This window comes from Strigops habroptila, chromosome 15, assembly GCF_004027225.2.
Source record: "Strigops habroptila isolate Jane chromosome 15, bStrHab1.2.pri, whole genome shotgun sequence".
In the NCBI taxonomy this organism is placed as follows: Eukaryota; Metazoa; Chordata; class Aves; order Psittaciformes; family Psittacidae; genus Strigops; species Strigops habroptila.
In genome coordinates, this window is record NC_044291.2 from 8,173,711 (window position 1) to 8,186,987 (window position 13,277).

The window sequence follows — 13,277 nt, forward strand, 5'->3', positions numbered from 1 at the left end:
ACTGCACGTTGGTGAAAACAAACCTGGCTGGTATTCCCGGCAAGCTAAAGATGTTTCAAACAGCACTTGCTTGGAAAATGTTTGTTCTTGGTAGTTTCTAAAAGGATTTGATACTCAGCCTGCCCTTTCTGAGCTTTTCAAGATGTTTTTCGTGAGTGTGTGCTGGTGACTTTTGAGAACTGTTTTCTGTGTTTAGATTCTCTGAAAATAAAGAGGAAAAATTGTGTGAAAAGGCTTTGAAATCTCCCGAATTTTAGCTTTCAAAATATTTGTAAAACACCTTTTCCTGTTGCTTTTTTTTTTTTTTTTTTCCCCCAGGCAAGCTATAAAGGGATCAGAGTTGGGATGTTTGTTTGTATTTTCAATGGGAGTGAAGGTGATGAGAGTGTCTGTGTACATCTCTCAAAATCTTATCTAGCTGAGTTGCAACACTCAACTTTAAAGATGTGAGAAGGTTCCTGGCTGGAAGTTGTCCCCTCGCTCCTCTTAGGAAGGAAGGAAAGTGTTTACGATTAACTAAAACCTTTAATTTCCCCCAGTTTGGATTTTGTCCTTATGCTGAAGTAGAAAAGCCTCCATTTTACATTGAACTTAGAATCATAGAATGGTTTGGGTTGGAAAGGACCTTAAGATCATCCAGTTCCAACCCCCTGCCACGGGCAGGGACACCTCACACTAGACCATGTTGCCCAAGGCTCTGTCCAACCTGGCCTTGAACACTGCCAGGGATGGAGCATTCACCACTTCTCTGGGCACCCTGTTCCAGCACCTCACCACCCTCACAGTAAAGAACTTCTTCCTTAGATCTAACCTGAACTTACCCTGTTTCAGTTTAAATCCATCACCCCTTGTCCTGTCACTACAATCCCTGATGAAGAGTCCCTCTCTGGCATCCTTGTAGGCCCTGTGCAGAACTTGAGTTCAGGGATTTTGGATTCAAACATTTTCACTGCTGTTTTTGTTTTAGATTTTTAAACTTTCAATATTGAGGATGATTCCTCAGTCAGACTTATCAAAATGAAAATACTAGGACTTTTCTTCTTAAGTGATGGTTGCGTTATATTTGGGAAGGTTTTTCTATGGAATATGGCAAAGCGTGATCAATTTGCAGATCATTTCAGGTTTCCCAAATCCATGGTTTTCCATGAATACCAAACCTCTGCTGAAGGAGAAGTTACGGACTCCTGACCAGATGTCACATTTTGGTGTGGATTTAGGAGGTACTTCCATAAATACATAGCTGTTGGGTTTTGGGGTTTTTTTAATACAGCAGCAAATAGGGTTTTCCAAAGGAAATGAAGATTTGGCAGCAGGGCCATGAATAGGCTTCTTCCTGCTGAGATGTTCAGGATGTGGGGGTGATGGGGAGCTCCAGAGGTCACCCCTCCATCACCTACCCCGACCAGGCGTCCTCCCCTCCATATAGTCCATCCCCTCCAGGATGCTCTGCCAGCTCGAGTCATCTTCATCTTGATGAATACTAATTCTATGACTTTTTTATGTCTGAATTGCTTCTGTTGCTCTCAGGCTGGCTGTATTTTAAGTAGAAGTGGGGTTCATTAAGTAGGGATTTAATCTAGAGCCATTGCTTTAGCTCTTCAGTCTTTGGGTGCAGAGGGAGTTGTCTGTAGCTGAGCCTCCAAATGTGCTTACATGCTCCCAAGCTTCAGTCTTTATTAGGGATCTACAAAAATAAGGAAGGAAGAAAGATTGACAGGTTACTACTTAGCCACGTACACGTAAATAGTAAACATCCCCAATGGGTTCACGCTGCATTTCGGTTTGGTAAAATAAACCAGCAATAGTTTAGCATTGGTATTTCAAGCTCTCTTTAAATATTTGTGGCAAAGAATGATAATTAGAGAGAAAATGATGTGGTTCTAAGGTACTTTGTGCTCAGCGTCTCAGTGCTTTCCACTGGTGGTGTGGAGTTTACCCAGCAATTTACTGCTGTTGTGCGTCTGATTGAGATGTATCCTGCAGCCTTGGTGATGCAGGCTCCTGTCTTGCTGGGCCTCCAGAGCAGCTGGATCTGGGAAGTCTAATTTCCATTTGCTTGAACAGTCAATAGCTTGGCAGCTTCCATCAGTTTTGAGTGTAGAGATGCGGCTGTGAATGTGTTTATGGTGTATAAACAGTGTAAGGGTAGAAGACTTGAATTCATGTGAAATTAGGGCCCAGATTTGTGTGGTGCTGAGATCTTGGGATGCTTGAAAATGGGGTTTCTCACTGGGATGCTTGACTTCAGGCTTTGCTTATTTTATCCTTTGCATGGATAGCATGGTGCAGGATGAGGTTTAGAAATTCTTCTTGCTAAAGCACCAGCGATTCTCTTCAGAAGGAAATTAGGAGGTTGTGTTCAAGCAGGTTCATGTGGGGTGGTTGCCACTGTGAGTTTTTATGCTGCTTTTTAAATCTCTTGACTTTCATTGAGCTAAGATCTTATGTGGTGCTTAGAAAAATGATGTCCCAATCCTTTACTAAGCAATACAAGCCTTAAGGTTTCATGAAAATATGCCTTGGATCTATAGACTTGCCATCCTTGGATAATCACTAAGAAAAGATTTGAATCTTCAGATAGTGGTTGCAGATTTTGCCCACGTCTGCAAGTCCTAACACTTACTGGAAGGCTGGCTGTGAGCTCCTGGGCTATCTGGTTGTTCCCCTTGCCCACTTCTCTTTGAAGGCTTCTTCTGCCCTGTTTTAAAGGCTTTTACCCTGGTAACTTCTGCAAAACACCACTTAATGGCAGAGGTTTTTTTGCTCCCCTCTGATCTGTGCGGCCCTATTATGGAGGCTGTCTTATAATCAATGTAATTGAAGATCAGAGTTAATGAGGACCTCTGTGCTTGCAAAATCCCCCGAGCGATGCTAGGCCTCAGATGTTAGATAAGGAAATGATTGGGCTGAACTGAAAATCTATTTGGCTAATTAGATGATGCATATTCCCAGATGCCAGTGGGGAAAAAGAACGTTTCACAAAACAAAGAAACGTGATTTTGTAAGAAAATACTTTTGGCAGGAATTCACATCTGCCTCTTGGGAGTGTCTCTGATAAGAGACCACTCGTATACGATGTTGTGTGTTGGGTCAGTTCCCCCACCTCAACTATGGAAGTGAAGTGGGAATAGCCCATGTGGCCACTGCCCATCCGCACTCTGAGCCTGGCATCCTCATGGACACCACTTGAATGAGCTGGGGATGTGACTCTCTCTGATCTTACGGATCAGATTAATTACACTGGTCCACATTTCTGCAGAGATTTTGGAGTCAAATCCTGTATCTTGTGATGCTGGGTAGTGTTAAGGACAGGGGAGTGACTGCGCAGAAGAGTGTCCCTGCTGGTGGACCATTTTCTGGGCCATGTTCATATGGAGAGGAATGGTCAAATGAAGTTCTTTGGGTCTGAGTGTTAGTGAACTTGGTATTATTTTGCTAATCTTGACATCACAGCAGCTCCTGAAGAGTAGAGTGTTCTGATATTGGGCCAAAATGGATGTTTGGTGGGGTTTTATGTTGGTTTTAGGTTATTTTTTAGATTCTTACACTCACTTTACACACTTCTATTCCACCTTCCAGGCAGCAGCTTCGTTGTGAGTGAGGGGAGCTACTTGGACATCTCCGACTGGCTTAATCCAGCCAAACTGTCCCTGTACTATCAGATCAATGCCACGTCCCCCTGGGTGAGAGACCTCTGTGGCCAGAGGACCACTGATGCCTGTGAGCAACTGTGTGACCAGGAGACAGGTAAGGGAGGCTGGGGAAGAGTGAAGACCTTGGGAAGCTTGGAGGTGTGAGGGAGAAGGTTTGTCTCTGGGTACTCCAACACCCACTTGTTTCACCTCTGCTTTAGCCTGGTATTGGGCACGGAGGTCCAAGAGGTACCAGCAGGATCACCCAGTGGTGAACCCCATCAGCAAAGTGTGAAGAAGATGGGCACAAGGATGGCGATTTGAAATGGTGGAGCTGTCACTTCTTTGGTGTGGCAGCTGCAGACACATGGAGTTAATCTGCTTGGTAGTTGTGCTGTTTTGCTGTCCACTTTGGAAACCCTACTCGTGAGCTTGCCCCATCTCCACCCCTTTGGTTTTTTGACCATTCCACGCAGAGCGCCACGTTTCCCATTAGTGCTCCTGCCTGGTAACCTAGACTGAATCTCTCCTCCAGCCTTCCTCTTGGAGTTGGGAAGTTGCTGTCTTTCCTCATCTATAAATGACCTTTTTGCTGAGCATGTTCTGCTTGCATCCAACGGCTGACCCTGTGAAGCAGCAGCCAGCCCTGCCAAGACTCTAAGATGTGGGACTGGGCAAAGGAGAAGTGTCACATTTCCTGCTGCCCTACATGCTCCTGGGTTACAAACGGAGGTCCTGGAGTCTCCAGTGAGCTGGGAACACATTGAACAGCAAACGTACAACTAGTGAATGGAGACAGGGGGTCTGCATGAGTGAAAATAAGTCTGTGTAACCCCAGCCAACGGCTGGCCCCTGGCAGGTGATGTCTCAGCAGGAATGGGTGACAGGACCTTGCATGGGTCTTTTCACTGTGTGTTTGTGTAGGAGACTCATGGCTGCGAGTAGGGGTGTTGGTTTCTGGTTTTGCCAGGGGGTTTGGAGGGAGATGGCTCACAGAGAAGTCCTTTCCTAAGCCTCCCACTGCCACGGACTGTGCTGTTAATAGCGTCTTGAGGGGCAGAAATCCTTCGTGAATGCACCATGGGCTGGCAGAAGGGACCCTATTCTCATCCCTCTCTGCTCAGCTGAGATGCAAATACTGAACATGGACTCATAAATGTTTTCTTGCTCAAGAATGTTCTCTTCTTAGTACTCCTGTTCCTCAAGGCTTGTCTGCACGGAGGCACTGGCAGGCAGTGCTGCAGCAGGATGATTACTCGGGATGAATTTCCCATATAGATGAGCCCTGGGCATCACCTACAGTCCCACTGAGGGCTGGGAGGTGACAGCAGCCACCCCAGCAGATGGAGATGATGCGGGAGGAGGCTCTTCTCATCCAGATGTCACAGAGCAGAAGGGTTGTTTCAGGCATTGGCGAAATGCAGCTACCTCAGTGGGAGAGCGAGGATGCATTCAGCAATCCCTCCATTCAGAGGAGGAGGAGAGAGGAAAAAGGTCTGCCTGCAGCAGAAATGTATGGAGCCAGACCATGACTTCCCCTTTGGAAGAGCCCCCCTATGCCATCTTTGGCACTGAGCTGCGCTGGTTTAATCCTTACATGGCCTCTGCTGCAAGGAGCGGCTGTTTCCCTTGCCATCCCAGCTGCTGCTCCTCCTCCATCCCCAGCTCACAGGAGCAGCTTGTCACTCTCGCTGGATGCCCCACGCTTGAGCAGGATGTGTCAGATCTCATTTGTAGGGAAGGGAGGGATGCTCCTTAGCCCGGGAGGTGCTCTGCTCCATGCTGTACTGGATCCGAACCTCACCAGCTGCTCTACGGCTCCCATCCCTGGTTCCCATCCTCCTTGCTTACCCGTGACGGGAGCCAAGGGCAGAGCTGCCTTCATCTGAACCTTCAGCTTCCTCACCCGAAATCTGTCGATCGGTTTCTTCCCCTATTCTCCAGCCACGCAGTTTGCATGTGGAATAAAGGAAGATCTTTCTCCTATCTCTGCCAGTTGGATCCGCAGGGATAGAGCAGGACAGGCCAGTGGGGCTGCTAATTTTCAGACCCTAAATCTAAGAGCCCCTTAAGAGATCCAAACTTCACAAGAGCTGAGCAACCACCCACTGAAAGTGATGCCTTTGGAAGTGCCTATTTGACACCGTATCCCAGGACATAGCTCCAAGCACTACCTACACTCATCACCGTTGACCTGCCTGTAGCTGGTAAGGAGTTCCCATGCCAGGCTGGGGCAGACTCTAACTCCATGATATACTGCATGTATTTTCAGATTTATTTTTATTAATGTCATTCTGGTTTTAAGGGTGATTTATTTTTATCACCACGAGAAAGGCAGGCCTGTGGTTTTACTATGGGACATAAATCCTGCCTGAATTTCAACCTTTTCAGGTCAGGGATTTTCATCATCTCCATGAGCATCCCAAGCGATGGGTGATGAGGGTTTCCCCTGCCCTCTGTCCTCTCAGGCTGGGTGAAGTGTCTGTGAGGACTGGGGTTTGTCCTGTCTGGAGGGCAAAAGCCTTGAAGGTTTCTCCTTCGGGAAGAGAAGCAGAAGAGCTTCTCTGTGGAGAGCAGCACAGCCAGGTTTGAGGTCCTCCAGCACATTTATAGCTTATTTGACTTAGCTTAATTCCATGGTAGTGTGGATACAGCCTTGTCCCAGAGCCTCCTTGCTCCAAGGTGTAAGCAGACTTCTGTGGGCAGCACTCAACGTTGGTGGCATTGCCACAGGCTCTTGGCACATGTTTAGACAGGGGCCCCCAGGTCATGTATGCTCTGTCTGCTGGGTCTTACCCTTTCCCAGCACCATAAACCTCTTTTTGGGTTGGAGTTCTACATAAGATCTGTCTGTACAATGTGCTTACTCATGACTCCAGCCACCAAATACTACTTCAGTATGAATAATAATCCACTGTGAAAGTGGAGGCTCTTAAATGCTAGGAAATGCCAAAATACATTTTGCTTGCCTGACCTTAATTTGCCTTCCCTTGTGTCTTCACTGTGTGACTCACTCTTTAATTAAATGATTGCTGCCCCCCCTGACAGATTTCAAACCCTCTTTGCAAAGCACCAGCTCGTCAGAGCTTGTCAGAGGGAGCACCAACATCTGCACGTGAGCAAAATACCATCTTTCTCCTTCCCCCCTGCCTTGGAAACAGGCAAGCTGATTGATCTGACATGACTGACTGTAGGTACAGACATAAATGGATGCTGCTGAAGGTCTTCCCCCCGCAGATGTGACACAGTGGCCGTGCCCCAGCCGCCACATCAGAACGGACAGGTACCTCGCCAGGGTCAGGATGTGGTCCTTGGCTGAAGAGGTTTAGCCAAAACGCCCCATCTTCTTGGCAGGAGCTGACTGTGGTGCTTGGAATGAGAACAGGGAAAGGTTTGTCATCTTCTGGGACTTGCCATCAACTCTCCTCACTCTCTGCATTTTGGACAGATGTGGAGCACATTGCCAGTGCCACCACTCATACTACACACTGGGATACCTCTTGTGTAAGGTTCAGGAGTGCTTTTTCCCTGGCCCCCCTTCCCAGCACCGGTAACATTGATGAGAGCATCTGTTTCCAGCAGCATATGCAAATCCTGATTTGTGAGCACAATTACCTGCTTTGTATGCACAAAACTGATTCACTTGCACATTCTGTGGGCATTGCTTAAGAGACCTGCTGGAGAATCGGTCCCTTAGGGCCAAGTGCTGGAAGAAACAGCCTCGGATTCTGTGCTATCAGGCTTGCTGGAGCAGTGGCATAAATGAGATGGATAGTACCTTGATTAGCAGGTGCAAATGGGTGGGATTTTTTTCTCTCCATCTATAAATCAGGCACTTTGCCATTAAAATCCTCTCGTTTGCATTCACAGTGGATGGCACCCCCAAAGCAATAGGCACGGGCTCGTAAGGACCAAATGAGATGTGGTAGCAAAGGGTCTTTCTGGAAAGCGGCAGAAGGAAACAGAAAAGGTTTCCATCACCTTCCAAATGGATGTTTGTCACCAGAGCTGCAGGTGGTGGTCCTGTGCAGGTAGGACAGAGGTCTTGTGGGCAGGGCACAGATGAAAGCCACTTTTAAACAGAGCCATTCTTTAAAGGTAACCTGTGAAGGTGATTTGGAGGTGGCAATGCTGAGCAGGTAAATCAGGAGATGACCCATCCTGGTGAGGGTGTATTTGTGTTTATGAAAAGAGCCATTTCCTCTGATAGTTCAATTCAATATCATGCAGGTTTTGTGCACATCAAGTAATATTTGTTTGTTCTTGTGCACTTCTGCTGTTTTCACTGTTGGAGGATCCAACCGTCTTTATTGACTTAGACTTTTCTAAGATGAGGTTCTGTCTCTCTAAGGTATGGAGTTTAATAACTTGGTCAAAACCCATGTAATATACGATTTCTCTTCATGTGGCGGCGCAGCTTGGTGCCTCGTGCACCAAGCAGGGCAGGAGGCAGTTAACTCCCAAGTTAATTTAGCTTCAGGCTGAAGTGTTATACATAAACAGCAATCAAAATGCATGCCTTCGAGGGGGCTGAGTTAAGGTTATCTGTGCTGTCTTTACACTCTCATCTTCTGCCATTAGAGTGTTTAATCCTGCAGTTGCTAATGTTCTTGTAATGGCATTTCTGTGCCTGTCTAAAGACCATGGAGGGAAGGGAAGAGGAATGAGTTTTGCTCTGCAGAGCTGGCCCTGGGCCCATCTCCATGGCTTGACTCATCCCACCAGCACTGCAGGAGGTAGCTTCTCACCCCGCTGTGGTCAGCTGTGGGGCAGTGTTCACCCCAGAAGATGACAACCATGGCACACTGGACCACCCTTGAGACCTCTTGCTGCTTCCTTGTGTCAGCCGTGAATGTGTGCCCAAGGACATCTTCTTCAGCGGTGCAGTGTAGGAGCTGAGCAGATGATAAATGAGAGTATAATCCATGCAGAGCATAAACCTAAACACAATCCTTGGAAGCTAAGCTTGCACTTAGGAGCTATGATGGATCTGGGTGAAGAGGGTGACTTGCAGAAGGGGGAGAGGAGGGATAACTCACATTAACTCCAGGTTTTCCCTGGGCTGGGTCAGCTGGGCAGAGACCACCATCCCTGTCTTGTTCCTTGAGAGCTAAACTGCTTTTACAGGCGCTGCATTTCTCATCAGCAGGAAGCAGAGACTCAGGTTTGGAAAGCACCACCCCTGAAGGCCAGGGACTGCAGATAACAAGGGCAGGAGGAGAAGCTTTGGTTGTTGGAGGAGCCACGGCCTCAGGCAGGGGCCAGCCCTGACTGAAGGAGCAGCTCTCTGAAGATGCTTCACTTGTTCATTGAAGTTGGGAATTCGATGAACTATTAAGATCCTTGTACATCTTTGCCTGTATTTAATTTCCTTCGTATCTCCTCTGAACAGGGGCCCTTGCTCTGCCATACCACAGAAGCACAGCAAACTCTTTAGGAAGGGTTTTGTTGCAGAGTTTTTAACTTTCCTCTCATCCAGACCTCTTATCGATGGAAACCCTGGTGCCAACCCCTGTGCAGATGTGTCTTGTCCTGTCCCTGGTGATCTCAGCCTTGTCACCATGCTGCTGGGAGCTGCTCCTCCCAGGGGATCAGCAGCAGGGCACCCACTGGCTCAGGTACCTGAGCACGAGATGCTGCGCTCACACCCCAGCAGATAGCTGGATGTTTTATTGTTCTTATTTAAGCCACGCTGTAAGCAGGGAAACTCCTGTTTGAGGGAGGACTTGGTGGCTGAGATCTCTTGTGTGATTCCTGGGGTTTGCTTATCCCTTGAGGAGTGATCATCTCTCAGGAGGAGGGCTGGCAGCAAGGAGAGATGGTGCTTTGGGGGGCCCATAGCACCTCCCCATGGGTTATCACAGCTCTGGGGTAGGGTGCAGGGTGCAGCCAGATCTGCCTGCATGAGGCTTGCTTTAGGCAGGGAGGGAGACCGGCCAAGGCAGCATTGTACATGGTTTGGAGACAGCATTGACCATGCCATGGACCTGGTGGGACCCCGCAGCCTTCTCTTACACCAAGGGTCCGGGGTGCCCTGTAATGATGAAGAAGAACAGCCTGTGTGAGATGCCCATGGGATCACAGCGTGGGCTTTGGGTGGCTGAAGGACAGGAGATTGGATTCATCTGCATCAGACTGTGGATGCTCGATGAAGAGGCTGTTTCTCCCCCAGGAGCTCAGGAACCTTTGCAAAGGATAAATTGATGTAGGGCTTCCTCCAGATACAGACAAGACCCTGAGGCCTTGACAGCTTCATTATGGGAGGCTGGTGGTCATGGCTGTTGGAGATTCGTGTGGATCTATTGGTGGCTTTTGTCACACAACTGGTGGTCAGGGCATTGTCACCACCTTGGGAGGGACACAGCAGAGACATACCGTGTCCTGCGTGGTGGCAGGAGAGAGCCCATGAGCCCAGCATGGGAGCACCCAGGTCCCCTCTGCCCCCATGGGGACTCCAGAGCAGCAGCTCCTGCTGCGGGCAGTGGTGACAAGGGGACATGGTCCTTGCCAAGCATGGAGCTGGTGGCTGGGACAGCAGTGCCTGGGCAGGAGACACCATTTGCAGCTGCCTTTGCTGCCCTGGTGAGGGGATTCAGACCATGCAGCTCGACCTGCTGATGGGGGGAAGGCTTTGCATCCCTGCAGCAGGGAAGGAGGAGGAACCATCCAGTGCTCCCAGCTCGGAGCAGGCTGGTAACCCTGGAGATGGCTCTGCACTTGCCCAGAAGAGAAGGGCTTTGTGCTGCAGCCCCGCTGTGAACACTGGTGCAGTCAGGGCTGTGCTCAACGGCTGTCTCTGTTCACTGAAAAATGCCTGGTTTTGGCTTGCTGCCTCTGCAGACCCTTGTTCCTCCCGTGCTGTGGTGGGTGGAGGGAGGAGAAGCAAGAGGCGGTGTTGGGATACGGATGTGATGGGATGGGGGCTCTGCAGGGAGGACAACCCAGCTGGGCTGCAGAGCCGAAGGTGGCAGGGATGTGGTGCTGCAGCTTTCTGGCTTGCTGACACTGAGAGTGCTCTGCTGGGGCTGGCATGGCCCCTGGTTTGTGTGTGTGTGTGTGTGTTCAGAGAGGAGGGGACCAAAAAGCTGGGCCCGGGCTGAGCATCACTTCAGGTGTAATTGTGTACATGCAGTGCTCAAACAGTTCAAAAAGCATGTGTCTGTAGCCCTGCAGCCTCTGGATTTGTCCCCAGGATGGTGCCTCCATGGCTGGGACACGGCCCTGGCACAGCAGAGCATCCCTCTGGGGTGAGGGTGAATGCAGAGATGCTACTGTGGAGGAGGGAAACACAGACACCACCAGTGCTGGGAGAAGGTTGACAAGCCACAGGTTTGCTCCATCACTGCCAAAGCCCCTCTGACTCCTTAAATAAAAATGCCAATGGCAGCACAGAGCAGCTTCCCCGGGAGCACAGGGACCCTGGGAGCCTCCAGCTGGGCATGTGGATTAGGGGGATCTTGAAGCATTATCACCAGGGATCTTCTCTGCCCTAACAAGGCTAACAGGATTAGCCTGGCAGTTCATCCTCCAGCCCTGCTCTGCTGCTCCCCGAGCAGAGCATGGGGACAGCCAGGGAAGCTGCGAGTGCAGCATGAGACTGTCAGGAGCAGCAGCAGCAGCACAGTGCAGTGGATGACATGGAAGAATGGTTCAGCTTAGATATAACAAAAAAGAGAGCTAAAGCCTCGAGCTGTGCTGGTCAGGATGCAGCAGGAGCTGGAGGGCTGTGTTCCTGGAGGTTTTCCATCACCTCCATGGCTGTGGCTTGTGTTCGATTCATTTCCTTCAGGCATGAGCAAGCCTCAGCGTGGGCCAACCTGGAGCCAAAAGCTGTGATGATGCTAATGGACAATGCGAGAAGCCTGTTGTTCAGAAACAGAGGAAGCTCATGTCCCCGTGCAGAAACCAGGTTGATGTGTCCTTAGTTCTCCCTGTTCCTCCAGGTGAGGCTCTGGATCCTTCTCACCTTCTCAGCTAAGGACAGGAGCAATGTCTGCAGCTTCGTGGGGCCAAAGCTCCTGCCCGTGCAGCATCCTGTCACCTTGCTGCACGTGGCTCTGCATGGCACTTCAGGCTGAGCTGCCAGTAGTCTCTTCAACAAGGCTCCACGGGGATAAAGGCACAGCAGGGATGAGGGTGCAGGTGAGATGTGCCTGCTGCTTCAGACAAGGGTTCAGTATCCCCGAGCAGAAACTGGCACAGAGACTCCGTGTTACCTGTCATACCTGCTCTAGTAGAAGGTGTCCCTGCCTGCGGCAGGGGGTTGGAACTGGAGGAGCTTTAAGGCCCTTTCCAACCCAAACCAGTCTGTGGTTCCATAATTAGTGATGGCACCATGGGCTCTGATGAGATTTGGTGTGAGACGAGGGGAGCAGAGGATGGAGAGCAGTGCTGTGGGTGCTGCTGCCTTCCCATGGCCTCAGCTCTCCCCTCTCCCTTCCATGTACCTGCACTTGTAGCATGAATAACACATTCTCTGAGCCTCTCTCTAGAGCCTTGGTGTTGCATTTCCTGGTTTATGCATCTTCTCTTTGCAATGGCAGAGGTGTTGCCATCCCCTCCCAGTGTTTTGCTTAATACCACATTGGAAGTATAACATGGGACCTCCAGAGCTGAGCACCAGGACCTGCTCTCGCTTAAACTGAGTGAGCAGCGATCCTTCCTTTTGCTGTAACAGCTCAGAATTGCCCATGGATTATCCAGCCTGATCTGTGTGTTATGAATCCAAAGGAAGAGGAAGGACCACACACACCTGTGTACTGTGGGCAGGGTGTGTGTTGGTGGCTGCACAAATAGGATGCTTGTCACAGCAGTTTGTAGGTCTTGAATCATTTGTCCTCCCACAGCAGCCGAACGCTGTATGGAGGCGTGTGCAGGACCTGTGGAAACTGCATCCAATTGTCAAACTTGGTTGTTTTAGTACATTTTGGTCTTAAGCTCAGGTTGAATCCTAACTTAGCCTGAGCAATGCTGAGCAGATAACGGCACCCATCTTGGAAGCACATGAGATTTAGTAGCTGTGAAAAAAGGCACAAAGCCAAAGCTGTTTTGGCTTTTGGGGTTTTGGTTTCTTTTAGCAGCATGTTGAAATCTGCTCTTTAGAAAATGTGCTTACCCTGAAAAGGAGTTAGCGGTATGGGAACCCCTTTTCCTCCCACTTCAAATGGCTTTATAAGGCATTTCTGGGTCCATGAGCATAAGCTTTGCTGGCTCAGCATCCTCCGTGGCCCAGCACTGCACCAAGGGAGGATGGGGAGAGACTGAAAGTAACTGAGTATCTCAGGGGGCCAAAGAAGGAGGGTGGATGCTGATGTGGAGAGAGCAAAAGCTCACGAAAACCTGTAAGAGCACAGCAGGTTCTGCTGAGGTTGTTTGGAAATCCCACTAATTGTCTACTCATGGTTCTAGATCTAGAAATAGATCCTAAATCATTTGTCCCAAAGAGATGGAGTCCCTGCTCCTCCCCCCAAACTGCTCATCAGATCCCATGTTGGGAGCCTTCCTATCCAATTCCTAAAACTCTGTCAAAGGGGTGCCTATCTCCCTGGAAAACCTGTGGAACATTGGTCCCAAGTGCTCCTGGTGGGGTGCAGGTACCTGTGCTGTGTGTGGCATTCCCCAGTGTCCCACCTCTCAATTTGCACC

General features: G+C 49.5%; 1 protein-coding gene across 3 annotated transcripts in view; it reads left to right on the forward strand.

Moving 5' to 3' along the window:
• ASTN2 (astrotactin 2) overlaps positions 1 to 13,277 on the forward strand; it is a 351,114-nt gene that overhangs the window by 146,207 nt on the left and 191,630 nt on the right. For all 3 annotated transcript variants that reach the window (XM_030507189.1, XM_030507188.1, XM_030507190.1), the window contains one exon: positions 3,580 to 3,747. In XM_030507189.1, the coding sequence (XP_030363049.1) occupies positions 3,580 to 3,747 (168 nt within the window). The remainder of the gene's footprint in view (positions 1 to 3,579; positions 3,748 to 13,277) is intronic.